Here is a 14806-nt window from a genome sequence, read left to right on the forward strand (position 1 = left end):
ATAACCTGCAGAAAACAGCCTCAGTTACCTGGAGCCCACCTTTACTGATTCTCCTCTGATTGGTCCTGATAAAGGAACTGGGTGTTAAATTTGTTCTGTGATGAGGGAACAGATCAGATTACGCGGTAGAACACGCTGACACACCTGTCGTTTCCCATCAGGAGCACGGAGGGGGGGCCCTGGACCTGAGTGAAGACCTGGATAAGGATGAGTGCAAGCAGGAGCCCGAGGCTGTTTACGAGACCAACTGTCACTGGGAGGGCTGCAGCCAGGAGTACGACACCCAGGACCAGCTCGTCCATGTGAGCCGGAGCAGCGTTCCGCCGTAGAACCGCAGAGAACGCCTCTGCATGTGATCTGCTGATCAAATCAGAGGCAGAATTCATTCTCATTATTAGTGAAAATAGAAACTGACTTAAAATGTCTTTTAACTGCTGCAATAATCCCGTTAAATTACCACAACCCGACTTTTATTGGAAGCTCTTCACTAACTGGTTCTCCAGCTAGAATCCTGACCCAAAGAACCACCTGGTTGGCCTCCTTCGATGTGGAGGAGCGGAGGCTCTGGATGATGGAGCTCCTCAGCTGAGTTCAGCTGCTCTGCAGAGGAACCATTAACCGGGCTTTGGAGCCAGAACCCAACAAACTGAACTGAAACACATTGTCCGGTTCTGTGTAGTTACTTACGGTTTATAAATATCCTGGTTAAGCCTTCACAGACCTTCAGGAGAACCTCCAGTCCTGGTGTCATTGATCTCCAAACGACACCATTAGAACCCAGCAGAATCTGCCGTGTTAGTCATTAAACGCTGATTGGGTCCGCTCAGAAACTTGTTCTGTGACGGATTCCTTCCTCTTCCGTTGACACGTGTGATGTTAATGAGCCGAATTCAGGCCCAAACCCTGCAGCTGTGACACGCCGCCCCTCCAGGCTCTCCGCCTGGTGATCTCTGAGCCCTGACCTCGACCCCCGCAGCCCTGAGGCCGGCCATAAATCCCCCGCCTGGGTCCTCATCATGACCCCCCCGCAGCAGGAAGGAAGCGTGTCCGGCTCAGATATCTGCAGACCTGTGGGAACGCGGTCCGCAGGGTCAGAACCGGCGCGTCTTCGTCATCCTCATTTCTTCATTTAGTGCTTTAACGTCTAAAAGAGCTTCTAAAAATAAGAAAACAATGAAAAGCAATTAGCAATAAAAGTTTGACAACATCAGCGCTAAAATCAGCAACAAAAGACGCAGCTAGAACCAGAACCGGCCTCACGCTGTCTGGGTTTAACGTCCCGTTTCTAAACACAAGTTTTTAAAAGAGGGCCAGGTCACAGGACTTCCTAAAAAGTGGGTCAGACAGCTGCAGCTGATCCAGAACACTGCTGCCCGCGTCCTCACTAAGACTAAGAACGTAGAGAACATGGACCCGGTTCTAAAGTCCTCACTAAGACTAAGAACGTAGAGAACATGGACCCGGTTCTGAAGTCCTCACTAAGACTAAGAACGTAGAGAACATGGACCGGTTCTAAAGTCCTTACACTGGCTCCCTGTATCTCAGAGAATAGACTTTAAAATACTTCTGTTAGTCTATAAATCCTTAAATGGCTTAGCTCCTAAATCCATCACAGACTTGTTATCAGGGCATCAACCCTCCAGACCACTCAGGTCTTCTGGCTCCAGCCTGCTCTGCAGAACCAGAACCAGAACCAGACATGGAGAAGCAGCATTTAGTTCCTATGCTCCACTGATCTGGAACAAACTTCCAGAAAACTGTAAAAGTGCGGAAAGCCTTAGTTCCTTTAAATCGAGATTAAAAACACATTTGTTTAAAATTGCCTTTGACTGTTCTAGTTAAACAGTTTTACTGTTTTTAATGTTCTTTTTTGTTACTACATTCTATCCCTACTTGCTTTTATTCTATTTTCTATCTACATTTTATTATTTTGGTATATCTTAATCATGTAAAGCACTTTGTATTGTCTTGTACTGAATTGTGCTATATAAATAAATTTGCCTTGCCTTGAATAGCAGCAGGAGGGTGAGAGCAGACAGCCGGGCCAGAATCAGAACATTTCTGGCCTGTGAACACCAACACAGAGGCTCTTTCAGAACATTTTGAATGCCAGCAGAGAACCCAGTGGAACCAGAGTTAGGTTCCTTATTGTCCAGCATGGAGTCTGAGACAGAGACGCGGTTCTGCCAGCGGATATGACGACATTCAGGAGGCGACGGGATGCTAGCGGTGCCAGGCTAAGGATTAGCTAACGCTAACGCCTGGGTCACATGAGTCTACCGGCAGAACTGGGACTTACAGTGACTTGGTTCCACCTCTGCAGTGTTTGAATGGATGAAACAGCGCCGGTCATAATAGTGATCAGCAGAGTCCAACTTTATCAGCTTGCAGCTGGAACAGGGTTATTTTTGACTTTTGGGTTAACTGGAACCCAGTTTATGACCTTAGATTAGATTTAGCTACAATTTCTGTATCTTGGACCGTGAATAGTTGTGCAGTGGATCTGCAAAGGGCCTCTGCCTTGGATTAAGGGTTCAGTCTAGCTGAGAGAGGTGCTGATCATCTCCATCGGTGAATAATCATGGAGAGTCTGAAGGTAACCTGGTGGTAGTCCCTGAACCTCGCTTTCACAGCTCCACCAGTTGGGGTAATAAAATCATCCAATGGGAGGCTGGGACCCATTTGCTTAGTTAAATCCAGGTGGCGACGCTTTTTTTTTGGCCAGGCAGTGTAAATAAGTAAAGATGCTATACATGTTCTAACTTAAAGTTTCAAACAATATGGTGAGAATGATTTCCTGCTGGTTTATGCTGAAGAGAAAATAAATCCAATCTTTGAGACTAGAAAAAGCCCCAGAATGAAACGTGCAGAAATGTAGTTTAATGTCTAATGATTCAGTTCAGTTTACATCAACTTATCTCCAAATTTACAGCATTTAGGCGAATCCTTTGCTGATTCCTTCTCAGTCGGGTCAGGAGGAGCTTCCTCTTCCTCTCCAGCAGTAAAGACAAACACAGAGAGCCTGAGAAAACAAAGCCTTTATAGCTCAGGTTGAAAACTGCTCCAAGCGGACGGAAGAGCTTCTGCTGGGTCAATAGTTAGATGTTAGCAGCAGGAGCTGATTGGTTCTCACTATGACTGACGCTGCTTTGTCTACTCAGCACATCAACAATGACCACATCCACGGAGAGAAGAAGGAGTTTGTGTGTCGCTGGGAGGAGTGTTCCCGGGAGCAGAAGCCCTTCAAGGCCCAGTACATGCTGGTGGTCCACATGAGGCGCCACACGGGAGAGAAGCCCCACAAATGCACAGTAAGAAGCTGCCTTCACTGCTGAAACGGGTCGGCCTGCTCCGCGGTTCCCTCCAAGCAGCCAGATGTCATCTGATTGAGGCCTTGTTCAGTAGATCTTCAGACTGGCTGAAGATCTACTGATCAAGGCTCAGGAACTGGAGGCTGAGGAAGACAGAGCAGATCTGAGCAGCACCAGGAGCTCCAGAGACTCCTGATAGAGACTAGAGGCTATCTGGATGCTTGAAGGTGAAACTGGCTTTAGATGTTGCTCTGTTGTCTCATAAAGCTGTGAAACCACACAGAACCTTCAACACGGATCAGGTTCTAATGAGGATTTCATTGACATTTTCTGTAACAGCAGAGGAAGGAGAAAGATTCATGCTTTTCATCATTAGCAAATAAAAATCCTGGTGTGTATTTTTATTGAGGCAGAACTCTGCAGAACCTCCTTCTGGGTTCTGTCTCCAGCAGCTCTGACGTTCTCTGGAAAACATGTCCAGCTCAGTCTGACTGGATGGAGAACATCTGAGAACATCAGCTTTCACAGCTTCTCAGTTGGATTCAGGTCTGGACTTTGACTAGGCCGTTGGTACCCCGGCTGTATGTTCAGGAAGTGATTAGGAGACGCTTGAAGGTGATTGGTTGACCTGGTTTTCATTTAGGGCTATCAGAAAAGCATGCAGAGCTTTTTAGCTTCTTATTTGTTAAACATTATGAAAAGGATGAAATAGTTCCCTTCATCAGTCCAGCTCTACTTCAGTCGACTGAAACCTGCAGCTGATGAATGAAGTTTAAGGCGGAGGAACGGTTGCAGGCCAGGAGCCACAGGCCGACCTTCTCCACTCTTCCTGACATTCCTTGTGCTTCTGAGCAGGAATGTTCTCCATGTTGATAAATGCTGCAGATTAATTGGAGCTCTGGTTTACTGTGTGAAGATCAAATCGATGGCTTCAAAGCTCTCTGTGGCTCTGGTGAATGCATGAAGCCAGATGAGTGGTGGAGCTGATTGACAGCGTGCTGCCTAATTACTGGCAGGGGCCATGGGTCCTTATTAGGGCTGAACTTCTGAACTGCACACATCCACACAGTAATCCCAGCTGCACCTTCTCATAACTCTAACTCCTCCTCAGTGGAGTCTGAGAGCAAGAAGCTTCTGACAGTTTCATCTGAACGGCTCCTTAGTGATTCTCTTTCCCTTCAGAGCCTCTTAGACTGAGCGGCTCAGAAGAACGGCGGCTCAGAAGAACGGCGGCTCAGAGCTCCGCGGTGCAGCAACTAGCGGCGCTAAGCTGCCTTCGTGTCTCCAGCACACCTCACACTTCGGCTGATTCAAGCGTTTATTGTCTGTCTCTGCAGTTCGAGGGATGCTTCAAAGCTTACTCTCGCCTGGAGAACCTGAAGACCCACCTGAGGTCGCACACCGGGGAGAAACCCTACGTCTGTGAGCACGAAGGCTGCAACAAGGCCTTCTCCAACGCCTCGGACCGGGCCAAGCACCAGAACCGCACCCACTCCAATGAGGTATAGTCGCCCACGCTGTGCTCCGCCTCAGCCTCAGTTAATAATGCATTAATAGTTAGTTAATAAGGATGGAGGTCTGGGCCGCCGTCCTAGCAGCAGCTAGCAGGCCCCACCAAGCTGCCAGCCTCCCTGGAGTCTCTGTGGAGCCGTCTCGTTCCTGCGGCTCATGGATGAAGTTGCAGTAACCTAGAGAACGACTTTGTGTGCAGAAACCCTACGTCTGTAAGATCCCCGGCTGTACGAAGCGCTACACCGACCCAAGCTCTCTCAGGAAGCACGTCAAGACGGTTCACGGGCCTGAAGCCCACGTCACTAAGAAGCAACGAAGCGACGCGCCGCCTAGACTGCCCCCTAGAGGAAACGGAGAGAACGAGGCGAACGCCAAGCACGGCGCAGCGGGCGCCGACGGGAAGACGGAGCCCAGAGGCTCGGCCGCAGGAGGAGACGACCGCCTGCAAGTCAGACCCATCAAGACGGAGAACTCTGTGGTGAGTTCCTGTTACCGCCGTGTGAACCTTCCTCCTCCGCTAACGCTGCCTGGAGAATACGTCTCCTCTCTTTCTCATGTAGAAATGAGTAAAGTGATAGTTTTAGTCTGATTCTCCAGGCTCTGACCCTCAGATTAAAGTCTCCCTGCCAACATTTGTCAGATCTGTAACACGTAAAAACAAAAACTCTGCCATGGCACCATCACAGGACAGCACTTCTGGGTTGGTTCTGGTTCTGTTAGCTGGACCGAGCATTCAGACCCTTCCCATTGTTTTCCTTCTGGCTCAAGCCTTAAAGTATTCACACCCCAGGAGGATTTTCACTCAACCAGGAAGTGAAACTGCCGCCAGTTTCTATCAATGTTCAAGAAAATTATCTGTTTCTAAGTGTTTTAGGCTTTGCATTTAAAAACTGCTTTTTTAAAAATGTTTTACACCCTTCTTAATAAAAATCTTTATGGTCATCTGACCTTCTAAGAGCCGAGCAGCCTTCTGCACGTCTCCTCTGGTGTTTTCATGATGGAAGGCCTCCTGACCATCACCCTAATCACTAGCTGCCTCCACACATCCTCCACCAGTCTCAGGACCCGGCCGGTCGCTGCAGAACATCCATAACCTGCAGTCAGGAGAACCATGTCAGAACATCGATAACCTGCAGTCAGGAGAACCATGTCAGAACATTGATAACCTGCAGTCAGGAGAACCGTGTCAGAACATCGATAACCTGCAGTCAGGAGAACCGTGTCAGAACATCGATAACCTGCAGTCAGGAGAACCGTGTCAGAACATCGATAACCTGCAGTCAGGAGAACCATGTCAGAACATCGATAACCTGCAGTCAGGAGAACCGTGTCAGAACATCGATAACCTGCAGTCAGGAGAACCGTGTCAGAACATCGATAACCTGCAGTCAGGAGAACCATGTCAGAACATTGATAACCTGCAGTCAGGAGAACCGTGTTGGCCCAGACCTGCCTGGGGTGTGAATAATTCCCTGCAGCTCAGTGACTCTGCCTGTCCTACACGGCTGCTGCTCATGATTTGCATTGAATGTTCGGTCTGTAGGATCTGCTCCAGACCTCCTGGGTCTTTGACTTTAACCCTAAACCTGCAGGCTCTCCTCAGCAGGCCTGACTGGTAAAGCTGTGCAGAGTTAGCCGCTAAATCCCGCCGTTTACTTGTTTAACGTAAAGCTTCACATGCAGAGAAACGGGAACTTTGGTTGTTTTCTTGGGTTCCTGCAGATGTTTACTGTGAGAACTTTGCCTGTTTTCCTCTGAACTCTCTGGCTTGTTGCTCTCTTCTGTTTCCTCTCTAACAAACCTGCTAACGGACAGACGACTCTGAGGTGAGAGCTGCAGTAACTCTGTGTAAATGTGTCTGCATGATGGTTCATGGAACATGTTAAAGAGCTGCATGAAAGAACTGATGTCCCCGTGGGGCAGAGCAGCCGGCGGAGGAATAAAGCTGTCTCCACATTAATATTCAAAGAATCAGAGAGTTTTGGGATGTGTGTCAAGCTGGGCTCAGACTTCTGACTTCTGGGCTGTTTAACACAGAATCCTTTATTTCACTCTTGTTTTCATATTGTAAATAAATCACCAGTGTCCATAATTCATGACTGTGGAAGAACAAGCATGCATTGGTTATTACAAAACACCATTACAATCAGAATAGTTGAACTTTGCTAATTATTAAATACTATTAATATTATTATTAATGCATAATGGTTCTGGTGTTTTTAGCTTTCGTCTCATTTTTGGTCTTTATTTGTATCACATCTTCCCAGAGAACACAGTCAGTTTAAGCTGTGCAGAATCTTTTTCAGTGGTGGGGGGGGGGGGGGGGGGGGGGGGTTAGTGGACGCGGCGCCCCTTACCTGAACACTGCCCCCTACTGTTCCCTCTGCAGACATATCAGTCCAGTCCTGGTGGCCAGTCGTCATGCAGCAGCGAGCCGTCGCCTCTCAGCAGCGCCAACAACAACGACAGTGGGGTAGAGATGGCCCTGCACAGCGGGGGCAGCTACGGGGACCTCAGCGCACAGGATGAGTGTCCCATGGTTGACTCTACTGTGACCACTGGGGGGCAGCAGGTGGGGGTGGGGCTTCAGTTGAGGAAGTCGGTGGCGCACGGAGGAGCGGTCACCATCAAGCTGGAGAACATCAAGCAGGAACGGATGAAGACAGTGAGGGACTCCTGCACCTGGATCAACAGCAGAGCACAGCCGCCGCAGGGCCAACACATGAAGCTGCCTCCCATTCCTGCAGCCGGTGAGCAGCACACGCTTCAGGGATGCATCCCTACCTGCCTGTTATCAGCTAGGGGGCTTCATTTGGTCAATTAGCAGCTTAAAAAAATCAAAGCCTGTGTCTATAAACTGTGAACTGCTGCATGTGCTTTGTGGTGCTACTGATTCAATTTAATTACATTTTATTTATAAAGCTCAAATTCACATTACATCATCATCAAGGTTCTTTCCAAAGTCAGACTCCATCAGATCCTCCAGGTTGGTGAGAAAGTTTCCTCTCTAAGGAAACCCAGCAGGTTGCATCAAGTCTCTCCAAGCAGCATTCACTCCTCCTGAAAGAGCGTAGAGCCACAGTGGACAGTCGTCTGCATTGTTGATGGCTTTGCAGCAATCCCTCATACTGAGCATGCATGAAGCGACAGTGGAGAGGAAAACTCCCCTTTAACAGGGAGGAGAACCTCCAGCAGAACCAGAACCAGGCTCAGTGTGAACGCTCATCTGCCTCCACCCACTGGGGCTTAGAGAAGACAGAGCAGAGACACAGAAAGCTCAGAAGCTCACATTGACCCAGGAGTACTTTCTATGTTAGAGAAGACAGAGCAGAGACACAGAAAGCTCAGAAGCTCACATTGACCCAGGAGTACTTTCTATGTTAGAGAAGACAGAGCAGAGACACAGAAAGCACAGAAGCTCACATTGACCCAGGAGTACTTTCTATGGTAGAGAAGACAGAGCAGAGACACAGGAAGCTCAGAAGCTCACATTGACCCAGGAGTACTTTCTATGTTAGAGAAGACAGAGCAGAGACACAGAAAGCTCAGAAGCTCACATTGACCCAGGAGTACTTTCTATGTTAGAGAAGACAGAGCAGAGACACAGAAAGCTCAGAAGCTCACATTGACCCAGGAGTACTTTCTATGTTAGAGAAGACAGAACAGAGACACAGAAAGCTCAGAAGCTCACATTGACCCAGGAGTACTTTCTATGTTAGATGGTGATAGAGGATGATCTGCCTCCCCTGATGATGTCACAGCTAACAGAACACCAGACCAGGTGTACCTTCTATGAAGAGAAAAATGACAGAGAACTAAAAGTTAAAAGCTGAAATAATAACAAACAATGCAGATTGGAGAGCAGTAGGAGAACTCAGCAGAGAGAAATAGACCCTGATGTCCTCCAGCAGCCTAAGCCTATAGCAGCATAACTATAGAGGTAGCTCAGGGTAACATGAGCCACTCTGACTAGAAGCTTTGTCACAAAGGAAAGTTTTAAGATTAGTCTTAAAAGTAGACGGGGTGTCTGCCTCACGGACCAAAACTGGGAGTTGGTTCCACAGGAGAGGAGCCTGATAGCTAAAGGATCTGCCTCCCATTCTACTTTTAGAGACTCTAGGAACCACCAGCAGACCTGCAGTCTGAGAGCAAAGTGCCGTCTTTATGTTTCCTAAAGATTTACAAAAAGCCACCAAGGCTTCATGTTTGATGCCAGGAGGAGGTTAAACGCTCTAAAAGATCGAACAGAGCCCATTCAGCCTTCTTGTTATCTGATGAACATCCGGCTCTCTCTCGCTCTCTTACTGCCTAAATAAACCGTTCCTTTAAACGGCACCTTCTGTGCTTGATCTCGACTTGATTTTAAATGCTTCACTGATGGGAAATATCTAGTGTTCGTGGCGCATTAACTTCATCCACACTGAGGAGTGTTATTGAGATCTGGTAGCATTTAGAGGTGTTATTGGAAGAAGTCAGCTGTGGAGATACAGAAATGTCTGAACTGTTCAGCTTCCTTATATAATTCTACCTCTTCCTCTCTGTTAGGGTCCTTGATGGAGAACTCCAACATGCCGAGTAATGTCCACGCTCTGTACCCAGGCCAGCCCTCAGGGGAGCTGTATTCATGCGAGGTAAAGCTGCTGAACCAGCTGAACGAGCGGCGCGACAGCACCACCAGCACCATCAGCTCGGCCTACACCTTCAGCCGCCGATCCTCCGGTATTTCACCCTGCTACTCCAGCCGTCGCTCCAGCGAGGCCTCCCAGTTTGGCGCTAACCGCCACAACAACATCAGTTCAGCTGACTCGTATGATCCGATCTCCACCGATCTGTCTCGGCGCTCCAGCGAGGCCAGTCACTGTGGAGGTGGTGTCAGCGGAGGAGGTGGAGGAGGCCTCCCTAGTCTTCTCAGCCTAACACCAGCCCAGCATTATCGGCTTAAAGCCACGTACGCCGCGGCCACCGGCGGAGCTCCACCCACTCCTCTCCCCAACATGGATCGGATGAGCCTGCGGACGAGGATGGCTCTCTACGGCGACCCCCAGGAAGCCTCTGTGGCCTCCTTCCTTCAGCCGCCCCCTGGAGCTGTGCCGAGGCGGTGCAGTGACACTGGATATGGCTCACACAGCATGATGCCCCATGAGGTGCCCACCAACCTTCCACGTCGGGCCAGCGACCCGGTCCGCCGTCCTCCTCTAGACCCGCTTTGTCCTCCCAGGGTCCAGCGCTACAACAGCATGAACAGCATGAATCCCCTGAACGGCCCCTCAGCTGCTGAGCGCCATCAGACGCTGGCTGCGCAGGGTTACACTCGCTCTGACGGGAGTCTGCAGCGCTACCCGTTCGCCCCGAGACCACCCAGCATTTCTGAGAACGTGGCCATGGAGAACATGGCAGTGGATGGGGAGCAGACTGTAGAGGATGAAATTGTGCTTCCAGATGATGTGGTCCAGTACCTCCGGTCGCAGGGTTCTGGTCCGACGGGTCAGAGTCAGGGCTACCAAACAAGCATGGCTGCCCCACTGAACCTCCATGGGCAGAGGAGGATGGCCATGGTGGACGCCACCCTGCTACAGTCTGGGCCTGATGTGCAGCCTTACCAGAGGGGTCCTAATGGCTGCCAGCAGCCTTTCCTGGCACCACCAGACAACAAGAGCAACATGCCTGTGCAATGGAACGAGGTGAGCTCAGGGACGGTGGACGCTGCATCAAAGCTCCCCAAACCACAGCAGCATCCCACTAGGGGGAACCTTGCTGTTGTTCTGCAGAGGCACAACTCTGGGACACACCAGGGCCTAAGTGGCAACCAGCAGGTTGTACCCATGAGTCAGAACATATCTATGCAGGGATATGTCAGCCACAGCCACCAGAGGCCAATGAATACCTCCCTCCAGCAGCAGCAGCATCTACAGAGACAATGCAGCAGCATGAACTTTAATGAGCAAGGCTTCAGCCAAGAGGGAAGTCTTCATTCTTCGTCTGGAAACTCTAGCAGGCAACCTGCCCTCAGCACTCTGGCAGGTGCAGAACTGCAAAGCTGCAGGACAGGAGCCCTGGGGGACGGGTACTGTCACGCGGACCCGGCGGACCAGCAGCAGGTACCCAGCATTGCTTTTCAAGCATCAGCAGCAAATAGAGGCAGAGGTACGTTACAGCCCAGACCGCCCAATGAGCCGCGGCCGTTTAGCCGACAACACCCGGGCTCAGGAACGGCGCAGCCCACCCGGACCCCCAGAGTGGCCGAGCTGTGCCCCAGTAAGGTCACCGTCAGCTCTGAGGCCAGCCCAAAGAGGCGGAGCAAGGAGCTGGACCACAGCAGCGCAGCCAACCACAGCTCTGCTTTGTTCTACACCGCACAGATTCACATGTTTTCAGCCATCTTCCATTGATGAACCATGTCACCGAGTGCCAATGAGGCCGCCTCCTGCAACCCCCTCTGCAGCCAGCCCTGGCCTCTCCAGGGGTCAAACCAGGTCTCCAGCAGCACCGCCGACTCCTCCAGCGGCGGGCCGGGGGCCACGGAGCACGCTCAGATTGACTTTGACACCATGCCTGGATGACGGCGATCACTCCAGCCTGATGTCTGGGACGCTGAGTCCCGGCCTCCTGCAGAGCCTCTCCCAGAGCTCCTCCCGGCTCACCACGCCGCGCAACTCCGTCAGCCTGACGTCGGTGCGGCGGGGATCGGGAACATGGCCATCGGAGACATGAGCTCCATGCTCACAGCTTTGGCTGAAGAGAGCAAGTTCCTCAACATGATGAGCTGAGAGCAAACCAGGGGTTTGGTGAGAGCAGGAAGTTCAGACGCCCTTCAGGAACCTGCAGATGACACCAACACGGCACTGATGGGTTCCTCTTTTCATTGTCTGCAGGAAGATGAGGATCTTCTATGCTAATAGATGATGGTTCAGAGTGGGTACTGTTTTTAAAAAGCCATATTTTAGCAGCAGGTTTGGGATCTAAAGGCTGTTTCAGGACCGCTGGAGGAACAGACTTCTGCCTGCAGATCACAGCTGAGGACAGTTTCCAGGAGAAATGTAGATAGAAGACGATGATTCCTGGAGTCTCAGCTCCCTTTGATCTGACTGTCATTGTTTGATGCTTTATTCTGTGCGTTTAAACTGGGCTGTCCAGGCTTCCAGACACTGGTTCTTATGTCTGTAATGTTCTCCGTTAGCTTTCTGAGGGCATTACAGGAGCTAAAAGCTAAGTGCGTTCCTCAGCAGGACAAAGACCGTCTCCAGGTCCTTTTCAGACGTGTGAATGGACAGATGGATGTCTGATGGGTCACGTGATCTAAGGTGGAAGGTGAACTGTGACCTGAGTCCAGAGGACGACTGCTGTCCTCACCTGTGCCTCAGGACGGCGACCACAGCAGCTTCCTCTGCTGCAGTCAGAGCAGACGCACCGCTTGTTGGTGCAGCAGCTTGGAGCGCATTCAAAGCCACTTCCTGTGGCGGGACGGAGGGACGGAGGGACAGACAGGTGGACAGGTGGACACCCTGTTTGAACCTGCATGGAAAGCCTGATGGTTGTGGATCTGGACAGAACTCTGATTGTCGTCTTTATATTTATGGATTTAAGGCTGTGGGGGTTAGGAGCTGATGACTGGACCCTGCATGGACCTCCCAGAGGTTCTGAGAGTTGCTCTGCAGATTCCTTGGTTTTAACTTCTAGTAAGAATTTGACAGTTTTGCATATGTTAGCGTCTTCTCTCGCTTGGTTCAGTGTGTTTGGGGTTGTGTGTAAAAAGCTTTTGTACATTTTGAATAAACTATCTTCTTTTTTCTGTGAACCGTTCATGTCTTCATTGGAGTCTGTTTTCCCTCCAGGTCAGCTGAAGGCGCGCTGCATCACGTTCAGCTCGTTGTCAGCCTCCACTTTAAGGTTTACTTTATTAATCAGCTGCCATTAACATGTAAAAACACAAATATACAGGCAGAATTACCCACACTGCACTCTGCTATAGACCGCAACAGAAGAGCCACATCATCACAGCATCATCAGCGTCAATCTCGTTATCAAAGATCATTCAAAGAGCTCGTTATGACAGAGTCTGGCCCCAGAGAGCTGCAGGACTTTAATGATTCCACGTGTTGCTCCCATGTTTCCAGGTTCTGTCAGTACTTCCTGCCACAGAGCAACTCAGAGCAGGATAACTGGAGCCCAGCAGCTGCTGCCCTGAAACATAACCAGAACGCAGCCATTAGCTCAGCAGAGGCCGGTAACGACCCGGTCACCTGGTTCAGGTGTGTTGGAGCAGGGAAGCATCTAGAAGTTACAGGGTACTGAACTTCTGTGGCAGAAGAGATGTCTTCATGGTTTCCTACATTTCTTTTAAATAAAAAGTGTGAAGTGTCTTTATATTCATCCTCTGATCCAGAACCCTGCAGAACCTCCTCTGGCTGCAGGTCTTCTGTCTCCAGCAGCTCTGGACATCTGCAGACTGACGTTCTTCTCTCTAAAACAAAAAGGTCAGATTCATGGAGACCTCCACCAACAGCTGTCCTGTGGTCAGAACCTCCACCTGAGCTGTGGGTCTCTGCAGCTCCTCCAGAGCCTGGTCTTCACTGGAGCTGCAGTCTCTCATGTCGGCGTTGACTTTAATTAGCAACATTTTCTGCTTTTCTTTTGATCACAAAGTTCCCGGCTGCCTCTCAGCCACGGAGAACCTAGAGCGAACGTTGGACGCTGGAAGTCCATCCACCAGACCAAATGTGTTCTCAGGCAGATTTTCTCTGCATGGATTTTGAAATGTAACATTCTACCAAACTCCAAGTGTTCCTGTTATTGTGATATTGCACACATTGATGATTATAATTTTGAAATGGCACACAGCTGGAGCCCCTGCATAAAAACACATTTCACTCCCATTTTTATTTAGCAAATCTTTAAACCCTTTTCCTTCCGCGTCCAAATGTCCTACTTCACGTTGGTCCTTCAAATAAATCTAAGTTAATGGTTGAAAACCTTTGCAAGGCTCTCCAGCAGTGAGGGGCTGCAGAAATGAACCAGAGCATCAAATCTGGGGAAAAGGGAGGCGAGGACAGAAGAAAACCGGTAAGATGAGGATTCAGAGCTGAAACTGGAGGGCAGGAAAAGCAGAAAAGATATTCAGTTAGAAGAAGAAGAAGAAGAAGAAGAAGAAGAAGAAGAAGACACTGATTGGTTTTAACTCCTTATTGACTGAGAGGGAAACAGCCTGAGGGCGAAGAGTCGCTGCAGAGAGATCAGACAGAGAAGAGACCATGAGGTTCTGACTGCAGACAGAGGAACCTTCCTGTCTTCAGCCAGGCTGGGGGGGGGGGGGGGGGCTGGGTGGTGACCTGATGGGTCGTTCTGCATGTTGTTTTTCCACTGATTCTCTGCTGCTCAACCCGCTAAGCTTCGTGTTACAGAGGAATCCAGATCTCTGACCTCAGGCAGAGCGTCTGGCTGCTCAGGTTCAGAGATTTTCTGGAGCAACTTGTCAGGAGAGGACCAGCTGCTGAGGGAGGCGGCTGGAGGAGGTGAAGATGCTGTGAAGATGCTGTGAAGATGCTGTGAAGATGCTGTGGAGATGCTGTGAAGATGCTGTGGAGATGCTGTGGAGGCAGCGAGGGGCTGGAAGAGTCTGTTTAAGGCCAGCTTAGAGAAACTCCCTGGAGGCCGGACCTTTAAAAGGGAGAGCTGGGTCGATGAAAACGAAAAAGACTTTATTTATCCAGGTAAAGATCTAAGATCTTATTTTCAGCCCCTCTTAATACGTCATCCTATAAAATCATCATATTTAACCCAAAAATGCCCTAAAGGAGCTTTTTAGTCCCACCTGGTCCAGTTGTAGAAAACCAAACCAGGTGAGTGAGATTTTTTGTCTTACCTGGTAAATGTGTCCTCGCTGGACAGCCCTTATTGTCACCGCATGCTTCCAGCGGGCTCTTGCTGCTGGTCCACCTGAACTTCCTTCTGAGGGACAATAACGGAGATTTTTGCTCTGTTCTAAA

General features: G+C 49.9%; 1 protein-coding gene across 1 annotated transcript in view; it reads left to right on the forward strand.

The window, feature by feature from the left end:
• Positions 1 to 11590, forward strand: part of gli2a (GLI family zinc finger 2a) — a 79018-nt gene extending 67428 nt beyond the window's left edge. Inside the window, 8 exon segments of the mRNA XM_036132587.1 lie at positions 162 to 302; positions 3162 to 3311; positions 4649 to 4813; positions 5023 to 5301; positions 7213 to 7573; positions 9369 to 11374; positions 11376 to 11496; positions 11499 to 11590. Of these exon segments, the coding sequence (XP_035988480.1) occupies positions 162 to 302; positions 3162 to 3311; positions 4649 to 4813; positions 5023 to 5301; positions 7213 to 7573; positions 9369 to 11374; positions 11376 to 11496; positions 11499 to 11590 (3315 nt within the window).
• The last annotated feature ends 3216 nt before the right edge of the window (positions 11591 to 14806 follow it).

This window comes from Fundulus heteroclitus, unplaced genomic scaffold (assembly GCF_011125445.2).
Source record: "Fundulus heteroclitus isolate FHET01 unplaced genomic scaffold, MU-UCD_Fhet_4.1 scaffold_53, whole genome shotgun sequence".
NCBI lineage: Eukaryota > Metazoa > Chordata > Actinopteri > Cyprinodontiformes > Fundulidae > Fundulus > Fundulus heteroclitus.